The sequence below is a fragment of the Oncorhynchus mykiss genome, chromosome 2, assembly GCF_013265735.2.
Source record: "Oncorhynchus mykiss isolate Arlee chromosome 2, USDA_OmykA_1.1, whole genome shotgun sequence".
In the NCBI taxonomy this organism is placed as follows: Eukaryota; Metazoa; Chordata; class Actinopteri; order Salmoniformes; family Salmonidae; genus Oncorhynchus; species Oncorhynchus mykiss.
In genome coordinates, this window is record NC_048566.1 from 71,760,065 (window position 1) to 71,773,676 (window position 13,612).

At 41.7% G+C, this 13,612-nt stretch overlaps 1 protein-coding gene across 4 annotated transcripts; it reads left to right on the top strand.

Moving 5' to 3' along the window:
- Window positions 1-6,186: 6,186 nt before the first annotated feature.
- LOC110495533 (lysM and putative peptidoglycan-binding domain-containing protein 4) lies at window positions 6,187-12,182 on the top strand. 4 transcript variants are annotated; one of them, XM_021570845.2, is made up of 3 exons: window positions 6,187-6,324; window positions 9,103-9,381; window positions 10,093-12,182. In XM_021570845.2, the coding sequence occupies exons 2-3, from the start codon at window positions 9,115-9,117 to the stop codon at window positions 10,672-10,674; spliced, it is 849 nt and encodes a 282-aa protein (XP_021426520.2). In that variant the 5' UTR covers window positions 6,187-6,324; window positions 9,103-9,114; the 3' UTR covers window positions 10,675-12,182. The 4 variants fall into 4 exon arrangements, with proteins under 4 accessions (XP_021426520.2, XP_021426537.2, XP_021426530.2 ...); XM_021570862.2 differs by having other exon boundaries at window positions 6,192-6,324; window positions 9,106-9,381; XM_021570855.2 differs by lacking the exon at window positions 6,187-6,324 and adding an exon at window positions 6,461-6,593.
- Window positions 12,183-13,612: the final 1,430 nt, after the last annotated feature.

Sequence of the window (13,612 nt, forward strand, 5' to 3'; positions counted from 1 at the left end):
ATTTATTTGATCTAAAATAATTTTCGTAATGCTTAAGTTAAATCTAAATTCCTTGGTGTCCACATCAACAACAAACTAGATTGGTCCAAACACACCAAGACAGTCGTGAAGAGGGCACGACAAAGCCTATTCCCCCTCAGGAAACTAAAATGATTTGGGATGGGTCCTGAGATCCTCAAAAGGTTCTACAGCTGCAACATTGAGAGCATGGTTGCATCACTGCCTGGTATGGCAATTGCTCGGCCTCCAACACAGTACATCACTGGGGCAAAGCTGCCTGCCATCCAGGACCTCCACACCAGGCAGTGTCAGAGGAAGGCCCTAAAAATTGTCAAAGAACCCATCCAGTCCAGTCATAGACTGTTCTCTCTACTACAGCATGGCAAGCGGTACCGGCGTGCCAAGTCTAGGACAAAAAGGCTTCTCAACAGTTTTTACCCCCAAACCAATGGTTACCCGGACTATTTACATTGTGTGCCCCCCCAACCCCTCTTTTATGCTGCTGCTACTCTCTGTTTATCTTATATGCATAGTCACTTTAACAATACATTCATGTACATACTACCTCAATTGGCCAGACCAACCAGTGCTCCCAGACATTGGCTAACCGGGCTATCTGCATTGTGTCCCACCATCCGCCAACCCCTCTTTTTACGCTTCTGCTACTCTCTGTTCATCATATATGCACAGTCACTTTAACGATACCTACATGTACATACTACCTCAGTAAGCCTGACTAACGGGTGTCTGTATATAGCCTTGCTACTCTTTTTTCAAATGTCTTTCTACTGTTGTTTTATTTATTTCTTTACTTACCTACACATACACCTTTTTTTTACACCATTGGTTAGAGCCTGTAAGTAAGCATTTCACTGTAAGGTTTACACCTGTTGTATTCGGCGCACGTGACAAATAAACTTTGATTTGAAGTTCTTAAGAGTGCACGGATATAAGTAGGACACGTGACATCCTGGCAACTTTGAGAAAAAACACTTTATATCACAGGTGACTCGAGATGGCTATGCATATTCATAACATAGCATCTCTCCATTGAATACAACAACAACCTTCATTGAATATTTTATAGAATATTACAATAATGAGATGTATCCACCAATCCAAAGATTTGTGCCACTTTCTGTATTCTGGTTACACACTAGCGTTATTAATTTACCATCTCGGGTTTAAAAAAAAAAATGTTTTAGGCTAGCTATACTTTCTTTCCCTTGTCCTAATTTACCTGCCTAATTGAGTGATCGAAATGTACACATTTGTTACCTGGAGGAAATCGGGGGAGGGTCATGCTTTTTCAATTTCAGTTAGGGGGAGGGTTTAGTATTTCTAAAATTTAGTCCAGGGGAGGGTTATGTAATTTGTCATCGATTAACAAACCTAATGCAATGGTAAATCTAAGTGCTGGTGGTAGGTTCATGGGAATGTCAACAATATTTTTTTCCATTTCACAGCCAAAATTATGAAAGCACTGCTGGTGGTGGAGGAAAGGGCTGGGTTTTGATGAATAAACCAGTTGGTGGTTTGAGGCTTGGCCCCTCACTGGCCAATCAGAATGTGCTCCATGGCTAAATATGTGGTTGCTTCAAGTTTGTATATTTACGGCCTTTTATGTACTACATGGAGTCAAGTGGAACGGTCGTGGAACGGTTGTTAAGACACTAACAGCTTACAGACGGTAGGCAATTAAGGTCACAGTTATGAAAACTTAGGACACTAAAGAGGCCTTTCTACTGACTCTGAAAAACACCAAAAGGAAGATGCCCTGCTCATCTGCGTGAACGTGCCTTAGGGTTGTTGCAAGGTGGCATGAGGACTGCAGATGTGGCCAGGGCAATAAATTGCAATGTCAATACTGTGAAACACCTGATCGTCCTCGCAGCGGCAGACCACGTGTAACAACATCTGCACAGGATTGGTACATCCGAACATCACACCTGCGGGACAGGTACAGGATGGCACAACAGCTGCCCAAGTTACACCAGGAATGCACAATCCCTCCATCAGTGCTCAGACTGTCCACAATAGGCTGAGAGAGGCTGGACTGAGGGCTTGTAGGCCTGTTGTAAGGCAGGTTCTCACCAGACATCACCGGCAACAACAAACCCACCGTCGCTGGACCAGACAGGACTGGAAAAAAGTTCTCTTCACTGACGAGTCGCGGTTTTGTCTCACCAGGGGTGATGGTTGGATCCGGGTTTATCGTCAAAGGAATGAGGGTTACACCGTGGCCTGTACTCTGGAGCAGGATCGATTTGGAGGTGGAGGGTCCTTCATGGTCTGGGGCGGTGTGTCACAGCGTCATCGGACTGAGCTTGCTGTCATTGCAAGCAATCTCAACGCTGTGCGTTACAGGGAATACATCCTCCTCCATCATGTGGTACCCTTATTGCAGGCTCATCCTGACATGACCCTCCAGCATGACAAAGCCTCCAGCCATACTGCTCGTTCTGTGCGTGATTTCCTGCAAGACAGGAATGTCAGTGTTCTGCCATGGCCAGCGAAGAGCCCAGATCTCAATCCCATTGAGCACGTCTGCGACCTGTTGGATTGGAGGGTACTTAATGCAGCTGGTGGCCACACCAGATAATGACTGTTACTTTTTTTTTTGACCCCCCCCCAACAAAATGTTAATGATTTTTTTCAACAATAAATTAATATAAAATGTCATAAAATCTTCAGGATAGAGAAAGACAGGACACATTGCTATTGAACCAGCTTTCATTATAGTAGGCCTTGGGTATGTCCATGCACATCATGAAATGACATGAGAACCATGGTGAATACAGGCAAACCTAGTATTTCGAAGTTATTTTCCTGTAACAATTGCTTGTTTCACATTTCTTATACCGCATTTGGTTGTTCTTAAATTTCTTTACCAGTGCTGCCTGAAATTAGCACTTTAGATCATGTTAAGGACATGTCAGATATGTCCAACCCTCCCATCTGAGCTGATATAAGACCGGTAAGTGACCTATCCTTGCACAAGTTTGAAAACAGCAGAGCGCTGGTTTTAACAGGTTAAAATTGCAAACAAACAGGCGTTTGACACAAGAGCCCCCTTAACGACAGCCAAAAATAGCCTTAGAGGGATAGCGCAAAGATGGAGGACCAGAGGTAAGCTTGCTACTGCCATAATTTTAATAAAAATATGTTTTGTTTCCCATAATGAAGCTATACAGTATATGCGAGTTATTGACCTCACAATAAGCTATACTTGAGTAATTTAGATTACTATGAAGCGGCAGTCGTGCAGTTGGTCAGCGGATGGGGTACTGAAAGTAGGCTAATTCGAGAAGCCCTAATTCATTTAAACTGTCTTCATTTTAATTTGACTTTAGACTACTAACAAGAGGGCAGTGGTGTAAAAAGTACTCAATTGTCATACTTGAGTAAAAGATTCCTTAACAGAAAATGACTCAAGTGAAAGTTACCCAGTAAAATACTTAAGTCTAAAGGATCTGGTTTTAAATGTCCTGAAGTACAGTGGTAGAAAATGTACGTGTCATACTTAAGTAAAAATACAAAGTAAAAGCTATACATCAAATTCCTTTCATTAAGCCAACCAAACGGCATGATTTTTGTATTATTTTTAATTACGGACAGACAAGGGGACACTCGATCTCTCACCCCCGTGGGGATGTAGATGCGCTCTGGAGGGCAGGTGGCAGGACCGGGTTCCATCTCCCGAGCCTGGCAGATATCCGCATCACCGCCCCAAAACACGGGGCCAACGATACGGAAGGACCGATTGATGGGCTGGAGGACACTCACTGCCGTGGAACCACAGGGTGTGGGAAAGCAGGACCTCTGGTGAGTCTCATCTTTGACCAGGAGATGGTGGGGTTATGAAGTTGGAGCCACGGGAAGCCGACTTTGTGTATGGGTGCAGTGATGAGAAAGGGAAGGATTTCCTGGTGGTTGGGTCCCACGGTGAGGGTGAGTGGTGCTGTGACGGATTCCAATGGTTGCATATCCAGGACTTGGACAGGAAAAGGAGAGCGGTATGAAGTTAAGTTCAGGGAGGAGGCAAGGTGGCTAGGGCCTGGTCGATAAAGTTCCCCACGGCACCGGAGCACTAAAGCTGTAGAAACAACACTTGAGGGACAGCTAGCCAGAGAAATGGGAACCAGAAAGGTTTTCGCGGAGAACAATGATAACAGAATTCTCATGACTACCCTGGGAAACAGAAGGTCACAGGGCTGCCCCTCTGCTCTAGTGGACCCCTGGTTGAGCTGCACCGGACACGACTGAAGCTGGTGCTCCTCCTGGCTGCAATAGGGACAAAGCCTCAGCTGTCTCTGGTGAAGCCGCTCTGCCACGGAGAGGTGTGTGATCCCTACCTCCATGGGTTCAGGCTCTGCTTCAGGGCAGCCAAAGGAGGGAGGGGAGGTGAGTGGCAAGTTGGACACCGGCGCTCCTGAAGAAGGTTATCCAGAGGGCTGGCCATTGCGATGAGAGTCCAAGGATTTGTAGTCATCCTGACATGCCAGCTCTGTCTGGACCGCTTTGCGTAGTCCACTGCAGAATAGTGTGGGGTGCACTGGCTCATTTAATCTGCTGAAGGCTGCCACAGTCTGAAAGGTGAGGGAGTACTCCGCAGCGGTCTTGGCACCCTGCTGAAGTTGGAAAAGTCACTCATCTCCCACTCTGCCCTCGATGACCGCCCTGAACAGAGCCATGAACCTCTCATAGGAATCCAGCTTTTCCTCTCTCTGACGGCCGTAGCCCACTCCAACGCCCATCCGGACAGCAGGGAAATGACAGTGGCAACCTGGACCTCTTGGTGGGGGCTCCCGTCTGATAGGCAAAATAGAGGGAGCACTGGAGTAGGAAGCCACGGCATTTCGATGGAGTGCCGTAATACTTCTCCAGAAGGGACAGTTGGGCATCGCTGACCTGGGTGGACGGCTGGGTAGGCTAGGGGACTAGCTCCTTGTGACGACCTGTAGCAGGAGGCCCTCAGCGGGATGGAGAACCTCCTTCCTGGTCATACCCAGTAGAGCCAGCTGGTCATGGTGTTGGTGTAGATGACCGTGTTTCTCGACAGTCTGGAAGATGGTGAAATATTCTGCTGCCATAATTTCTGAGGCAGCAATCTATAACATAGACACAGGGAGTCAAGAAGCAGAGTTTAATAATGAAACTAGACAAAATAACAGACATGAAAAGCATACTGAACATGAGAAATGTATACTGAATGATACTTACTGAGGGCAATATGAAGGGAGAGTAATCAGGGTGGTAATGAAGTACAGGTGTGCTTAAAGATGGGGAGCAGTCGAGCGCCGGAGTGACACTTCAACAACATGCCTATACATTTTACATTTAGGCTGTATTACATTCTACTGTAGAGTGACTTTGAAATCACTTGTAGAAACACAAGTTTGGAGTGAGCTATGCATGCCTAGTTTGTTAGTTTAGCCTAGCAGATCCTCTTATATTCTCATTCCCTAATCACAGTCAACACTCATCTATTAAAATAAAATGTATAACTAAGAAAATTATTGTTTCTGGAATTTAAAAAAGTTACAAGTGCATATACTGTAGGCCTACCTGATGATATGCAGCTGCTCTGTTAAAAAACAAATGGCTTTTTCTCTAATTCATTGATGATCAGATACTTCAGTTGTAACTGGTTCTGTTGTACTTTCTTTTCTTCTTTTTTTTTTTTTACAGTTTATAGACAATTTTAGCACTTCCAAACTTAGACTATCCTCTTTTTCAACAATAGCCTGTATATAAATTAAAACCTCTCCGGTGCTGCAGCATGAACTCAGCACTACATAGAGGATTCAAATAATAAAAGCTTGATGATGAGTTGGTTATTTGATTCAGCTGTGTAGTGCTAGGGCGAAAAACCCGAAACGTGCACCCATAGGGGTGCCACAGGACTGAGCTTGGGAAACCCTGAGTTGGCTGGTGGCTTCCTGTGCTTTATATTGGTGGCTTCACGTCATACATGCAGCATTCTGCTGAGATTTCCTTCCCAGATACATTTTCAAATAGGTGTGGGCATTGGCGCAGTATCTTCACCCTAATGGTCAACGTTGGTGAAATCTATCTTTTGATTGGTGCATATTTTTGTCAATATACCCTGCTACACTGCCACTGGGTTTGCGTACCACAGACCTAGGATCCGATTTCTTTACCCCCAAAATAAGGTTCTCCATAGAGGAATGATCAAATATCTGATTCTGAATCAGTACATCGATCCACAGGCATCATGGTTGTCTGAGCCGTGTGTCAGTTCTGGCAGCTTTGTGGGAATTTGACACTATGTGAAAACTAGATGAGTTACTTTAAACCCGGGTGAGTTGCAAGCTCAAACCTTATTAACTTGGTAATATGATGTGATATGGGTTCACGTATTTTGTCAATTTTATTTAAGTTTGATTAATAAACTAGAGTGTAACGTTAGCTCGAATGTTAGTTACGTCAGTGAGTGAGTGAGTGAAGGAAGCAAGCAAGCATGGAATGTCAAAAATATATTCGGCCGTTTAGCTAGCTACTGGTAGCTGTTAACGTTACCACGTAGCTAAATAGCTTGCTGGTTATTTTGTTCGTCCTGTCGTTTTATGGTAGGTATAGTTAGTTATCTCTTTTAATAGTTGAATGCCACTTTGTATGTCCTGTTGCTATATACTAACTAGTCACATTCATAGCTAACGAGTCTAGACTAGTTGAGACTAGTATGAGGGCTGGCTGTTCATGGCCCCTAGTCTGATTAATCAGGCTGTTATACACAATTAATTGGTAGCTATATACAGCCTGACACTAATGCCTGTAAAATCGTGTAAATGTTCCTTACAAGACGATGTTGAATACAATTATATTTACAGTCCTCTACCGGCTGTCTGTCCTTCAGCTGCTCGAAATTTGAGACAAAATATCCACATGTTTACCCGACTTTTCAGAGAGCCATTAATGTGGCTCAGTTCACACCGAGGTAAAGTTAGTTTTATATTGGATATTTATATAACTATTGAACCAATCATGCCATGACAATGAAAATGGTGTGTTCTGAATCAGGGGAGGATAGAGAACAATCAGAGATTGAAATCGGAATAAAAAAATTGAAAATTCACACGCAAATTTGTTGATTGTTCTCTATCCTCCCCAGATTCAGAATATACCATTTTCATTGTCATGGCATGCTTGGTTCAATAAAACCAAATATCCAATGTAAAATTTGTTTTACTTTTGTACCTAACCATATACTTAGCAGCTCTCTACAAAGTAGGGTAAACAATACTTTCCAATGGATATTTTGTCTCAAATTTCGAGCAGCTGCAAACTGCACAGACAACCGGTAGAGTAAGTTTAAATGTAATTTCATTCAACAACAGTAAGTTTGCATTTGCATGATTTTGCAGGCATTAGTGTCAGGCTGCATATACCAATTAATTGTGTAATATAGCCTGATTAATGAGACTACATCAGTGGCAGTCGGTGCCGTTTAAGACGAGGGAGGATATATTTATTTTTATGAGCATTGCCTTATTTCTATTACAGCATATTGGATGACTATTATTCATATTCCATTCACCCAGCTCAATGTAACATCGATAGGTTTAGGCTACTACATGATACTCCAATTTCCCCTATACCCATCATGACGTTTCTACAACCTAGCCTATGAAGGAAAGTTTACAACACAGGTCGAGAGAATTTTAAGAAATCAAAGTGACAGACAGTGACACATTCAATACCGCCTTGCACACTCTTGCCTGCATCTAGCTGATCTAGGGTGTAGTCATTAGTCCAACAATTGCAAATTAGAGTTTTTATTGGACAAATTCATGTATGTTTATCCGCGTTTCATTCCATTTTGTTCCGTTTAAGAAAAGTTAACAGAATCGGTGGAATGCATACACCCCTGATTACACACAAACACAGTACACTTTCATAGCTGCATGATCACTTTGCTCATTGTGTATATATATAATTATTTCTCGAAACTATCTACACGCTCTCCTCTCACTTTTTCTCTTTGCTTGTGGACAACACATCAGCTGTCTGTAACCAGGTGAAAAAACCTTTCCAAGCCAAACCTTCATATCATGACTGCTAACCTCTACACACAGCCTACATTGTTGTCACCTCATAGTCAACATAGCTACTAGAACTGATGCATTAGTCAACCCGCTACATTCATACACAGTCAGAAAGCAGTTTAGCGGGCCCCGGTGGCAATAAATGAATACAACCAAAAGCTTACCTTGACTTGGAAGTTCCAGTGTTGGATAGCCATAGTCAGCTAGCACCCCTCTCTGTTTGAGCTGGGTGTTTGAGTAGGCTAAACTAGCTAGTTGCATTCAACTAGCTCAGTTAAAGTTCATGTAAAAAAACAAGTACAACCAAATATCTCTCTCTTGCTTCTCCTTAATTTTGGAAGAAATTAATTTGTTCAACTACTATCTCCCTTTGAGTCAACTACTCACCACATTTTATGCACTGCAGTGGTAGCTAGCTGTAGCTTATGGTTTCAGTACTATATTCATTATCTGATAATTTAACTGGGTGGACAACATCTCAGTTCATGCTGGAAGAGCTCTAATAGGTTGGAGCTCGGAAGTTGTCATAATGACTGTACGTCTATGAAAGGGGGTGAGAACCGTGAGCCTCCTAGGTTTTGTATGGAAGTAAATGTACCCAAAAGAGGACAGAAGCTATCTGTCCTCTGGCTAGACCATGGTGTTACCCTACAGAGTGCTGCTGAGGCTACTGTAGACCTTAATTGCAAAACAGTGTGTTTTAATCAATTATTTGGTGACATTAATATATTTATATATGAATATATATATATATATATTTGGTGACATAATATATATATTTATTGTTTTGTCTAAAATGTTTCAGTATTTAAATTTTTATGAAATTCACTGAGGAGGATGGTTGTCCTTTCCTCCTCTGTGGAGCCTCCACTGGACTACATGGTCCCTAGACTAGTTGACTAATTGGCTGTTCACTACCTACAGAAACAATGTCAGTGGTACTTTTTGTATTCAGTTTGCATAGCTAGCTACATATTATAAAACCCTTAGCTATCACACTTAACAATTTTGTGTATTTTCTGTCCACCTAAAGTAGCTTGTTGTGATGCGGAGAGGAGACCCTGTTCCCCGCGCCTTCCAGGCCCCAGTGGATGTCCATGCTAGTGTAGATGGCCAGGTGTACATGTTCAGGCGAGGCCAGCAGAATGACTCTGCTGGCTCTTCAGAGGAAGAAGAGTTCAATGTGATGGAATTGAGGCCCTGGGGGTGGCAGGAGCTGGAACAGGACAGACGCGGTAGCCTCATGCTGCTGGAGAGGGATGTATTGGTTGGGGACAACCTCAACAAACTTGCTCTGCAATATGGCTGCAAGGTAAGTCCTGCAGCCCTAGTATTTGCTGGCAGCAAACTGTACAGTGTACTGTACAGTGGTGGTGTAAAGTACAAATATTTAAATAACTACTTTGGTCGTTTTTGGGGGGTATCTGTACTTGACTATTTCTATTTTTGACTACTTTTACTTCACTACATTCCTGATGAAAATCAGGTACTTTTTACTCTATACCTTTTCCCTGACACCCAAAAGTACTCATTACATTTTGAATGCTTAGCACGACAGGAAAATGGTCATATTCATGCACTTATCAAGAGAACCTCCCTGGTCATTCCTCCTGCCTCTGATCTGGTGGACTCACTCAACACACGGGCTTCGTTTGTAAATTATGTCTGAGTTTTAAAGTGTGCCACTGGCTATCTGTAAATAAAATTAAAACAAGAAAATAATGGGTTCTGGTTTACTTAATATAAGGAATTTGAAGTGATGTATACTTTACTTTTGATAGTTAAGTATTTTCAAAACCAAATACTTTTACTCAAGTAGTATTTTAATGGGTGACTTTCACTTTTACTTGAGTCATTTTCTATGAAGGTATCTTTACTTTTACTCAAGCATGGCAGTTGGGTACTTTTCCCACCACTGCTCTACAGGACACTACGTCAAGCACTGTACATACATGTCTGCATAGGCTACTGATACTGTGTGTTCACATTATGCCAATATTGACACTTGTCTTCCTCTCAACAGGTGGCAGACATAAAGAGAGTGAACAACCTGATTCAGGAACAGGATATATTTGCTTTGAAATCAATCAAAATCCCTGTGAAGAAACACAGCTTATTGACTGAGGCTAACACAGAGCTAAAAGTGCCAGATCCAGGAACCTCAAATTCAGCCACACCACTGCCCCAGCCACAGTGCAAACTTACAGCCAGCTTCCCTGGTAGGCCACATCTACAGGAATACACCGACTACCTCAAGGAAGTGGACCATGACATTGAGAGACTGATCCAAACCACAAATGCACAGGATGAGGTTTTTCTAGAGGCTGCAGAAAGGCCACAAAAGTTGGGCTCCAGAGGCCAGCGCCTGACCAGCTATGGAGCAGACTGGGGCATCCAGTGGTGGAATGCTGTGGTGGCCATGCTCCTGATAGGCATTATCCTGCCTGTCTTTTATGTTGTTTATATCAAAACACAAGATACTGGAGTGCCTGCTGCTGTAGCTACCTCAAACAGCTCAGGGACAGGCCTCAGCACAGATAGCCCTAGGAGCACTTTTAGCAGCCAAGGGAGTGTGTCTCTCAGTCTGAACAAACCTAACACTTAATTGAGGGAAACAATGTCTATGGACTTCATGCTTAACTTTGGTCAACCAATGTTAGCCATAAGTACAATCACTTTGAATCCCTAAATAATGTTCTGCTTAAAGGTCATCAAAGTATTACCTTAATGAAGATGTGTTGCTGTGTAACATTTCTTTACACAAGCTTGAAGCTTTTACTTTAGTATGGATTTCTTTGTGTTTTACCACGTATATTGGGCTTCATAGTTTCCGATTTTGTGTGCCTTATTAGATGCCTGACTTATCCAGTCAACTGTTCTTTCTTGTTTGTGCTAATTATTTTTGAACTTATTTTAACACAAGTGGTTGCTTTGTGACATTACAGCTTCAATTGAATATGGATATTCAGTTTCGGACTTTCTTAGACAATCTGAACTAATGGTACAAAATGTTTTATTTTTCTATGATAAGGATACAATGCCAACAGTGCCATTTACAGAGATGTGTATGAACTAACATGTTTTTATTTTGTTTCAATGCTTTATTAAGTGCAGTAAATGTCCTTTTAAAGGGATAATTGTGGATTTGATCTACTTCCTCAGGGTCAGATGAACTTGTGGATAGCATTTTTTTGCATTTGCTTGCAGTGTTTTGGTAGTTTTGTGAGTCAATGCTAACCAGCGTTCGCGCAATGCCTGGAAGTCTACTGTTCCCATAGACTTTCAGTTATTGTGCTAATGCTAGTTAGCAACTTCCTTCAAACTGCACGAAGATACAGTACATACAAATGTTATCCACAAATTCATCGGACTCTGGGGAAATAGGTAAAGGGCCTCATTGCCAAAACCCCCGAACTATCCCTTTAAACTAGGAATTAAAACTAAACCTGCATGCATAAAATGTCCGCTTGCAGGTCTGTGAACTAGGCTATGCGGTGTGTTACACTGATGTAGGCCAGGCCTATCAGACAGCAAAGCAGTCAAAGCTTTTTCAATACTGCTGCCATGGTCCGTTTCAATCAAGTGCTCTTACTCTATGTGCCAATCAGTTAATGTTACTCCTGGAAAAATATAGCCTGATATTCCTATTGCCTTTGATCCAAAACAAACAGTGAGAATAATGTGAATTAATTAATTACTCCGGTCAGTAACAACTTTTATAAGTTAGCATTAGTGTTATTTTCCAAAGTTACATAAGTGTTTTGAGAATGTATGAACCATTCAAGAGGGCTCAAATTATGAATCATTTGAAACATGTTGGCAGTATTTTATCAAACTGACCCTTTTCAGTATTTTCCCCATTACTTTTTAAATTGGTTAACAATTATTATTTTCAAGCATAGCCTACAGTATGTAAGGCACAGGACCAGTGAGCAGTGACACAATGAAACTATTTGTTGCAGGACGAAGTTTTAACTGTTAGTTGTAACTGAGAAGTGTGTGTATATGTGTGTGTGTAATATATATATATATATATATATATAACGCAACATGTAAAGTTTTGGTCCCATGTTTCATGAGCTGAAATAAAAAATCCCAGAAAGTTTCCATACACACGAAAGCTTATGTCTCTAAAATGTTGTGCACAAATTTGTTTACATCCATGTTAGTGAGCATTTCTCCTTTGCCAAGATAATCCATCCCTCTGACAGTTGTGGTATATCAAGAAGCTGATTAAACACTGACTTGCCTAGTTAAATAAAATAAATAAAAACAGCATGATTTCACAGTTGCACCTTGTGCTGTGGACAATAAAAGGCCACACTAAAATGTGCAGTTTTGTCACACATTGACACAGATGTCTCAAGTTGAGGGAGCATGCAATTGGCATGCTGACTGCAGGAATGTCCACCAAAGCTGTTGCCAGAGAATTGAATGTTCATTTCTCTACCATAAACCACCTCCATTGACGTTTTGGAGAATTTGTCATTAGTCCAACTGGTCTCAACCGCAGACCACGTGTAACCATGCCAGCCCTGGACCTCCACATCTGCCTTCTTCACTTGCGAGATCGTCTGAGACCGGACAGCTGATGAAACTGAGGAGTGATTATGTATGTAATAAAGCCCTTTTGTGGGGAAAAACTAATTCTGACTGGCTCGGCCTGGCTTCCCAGGGGTTGGGCCTATGCCCTCCCAGACCCATCCATTACAGCGCCCATGCCCATTCATGTGAAATCCAAAGATTAGGGCCTAATGAATTTATTTCAATTGACATATATGATCCTTATATGAATTGTAACTCAGTAAAGTTGTTGCATGTTGCGTTTATAAATTTGTTCAGTATAGTTTGTAAAAGGCCAGAAGCAATTTATCTTTCACTATACCATGCTGTTTTTATAGCCCATCAGTTTAATACATTTAAAAAGCAGGTAATATATTTGAGGTTTTTAAAATGGTCCATACCTTAATGTATTTACTTTATGCCCTATCCTGGCTGAGGTTAACACAAAAGCACAATAGTGCTTCAGTTCTATATGAGTGTTGTATTTCATTCAGTTTGTGTGTGCCGCCTTCAATCCCTGTTAATAAGGAATGGTTGCATTATTCACAGTCAAATGTATTACCTGTCATGTTTTGCATTGTATTTTTAATACAGGAACAATATTTGGGCTATATTATTGGGCATTTTGTTATTGTTTATTTCTCCACTATGATCATATTTTATTTTAATATAACCATGTTTCTAAAGGTAGAAATCATGTACTGTGACTGGATAATCCCTGTCGTTTCTCCTGATTTAACTTTTATCTTCACTAATTCATTGTTTGAAAGAATGAGAGGTTTACCTACATAACACAGCCCACATGGACATTTAATCATGTAGATAACATGGGTGGTGGAGCAGGTAATAATGTCATTTATGTGGAACCGTTTTCTTGTATGTGGGTGGCAGAAATATTCACACTTCATCATATTGGTGCACTGTGCACAACCTCTGCATTAATATCTACCATTCGGAAGAGGGCGTAAAAGAGCCTGGTT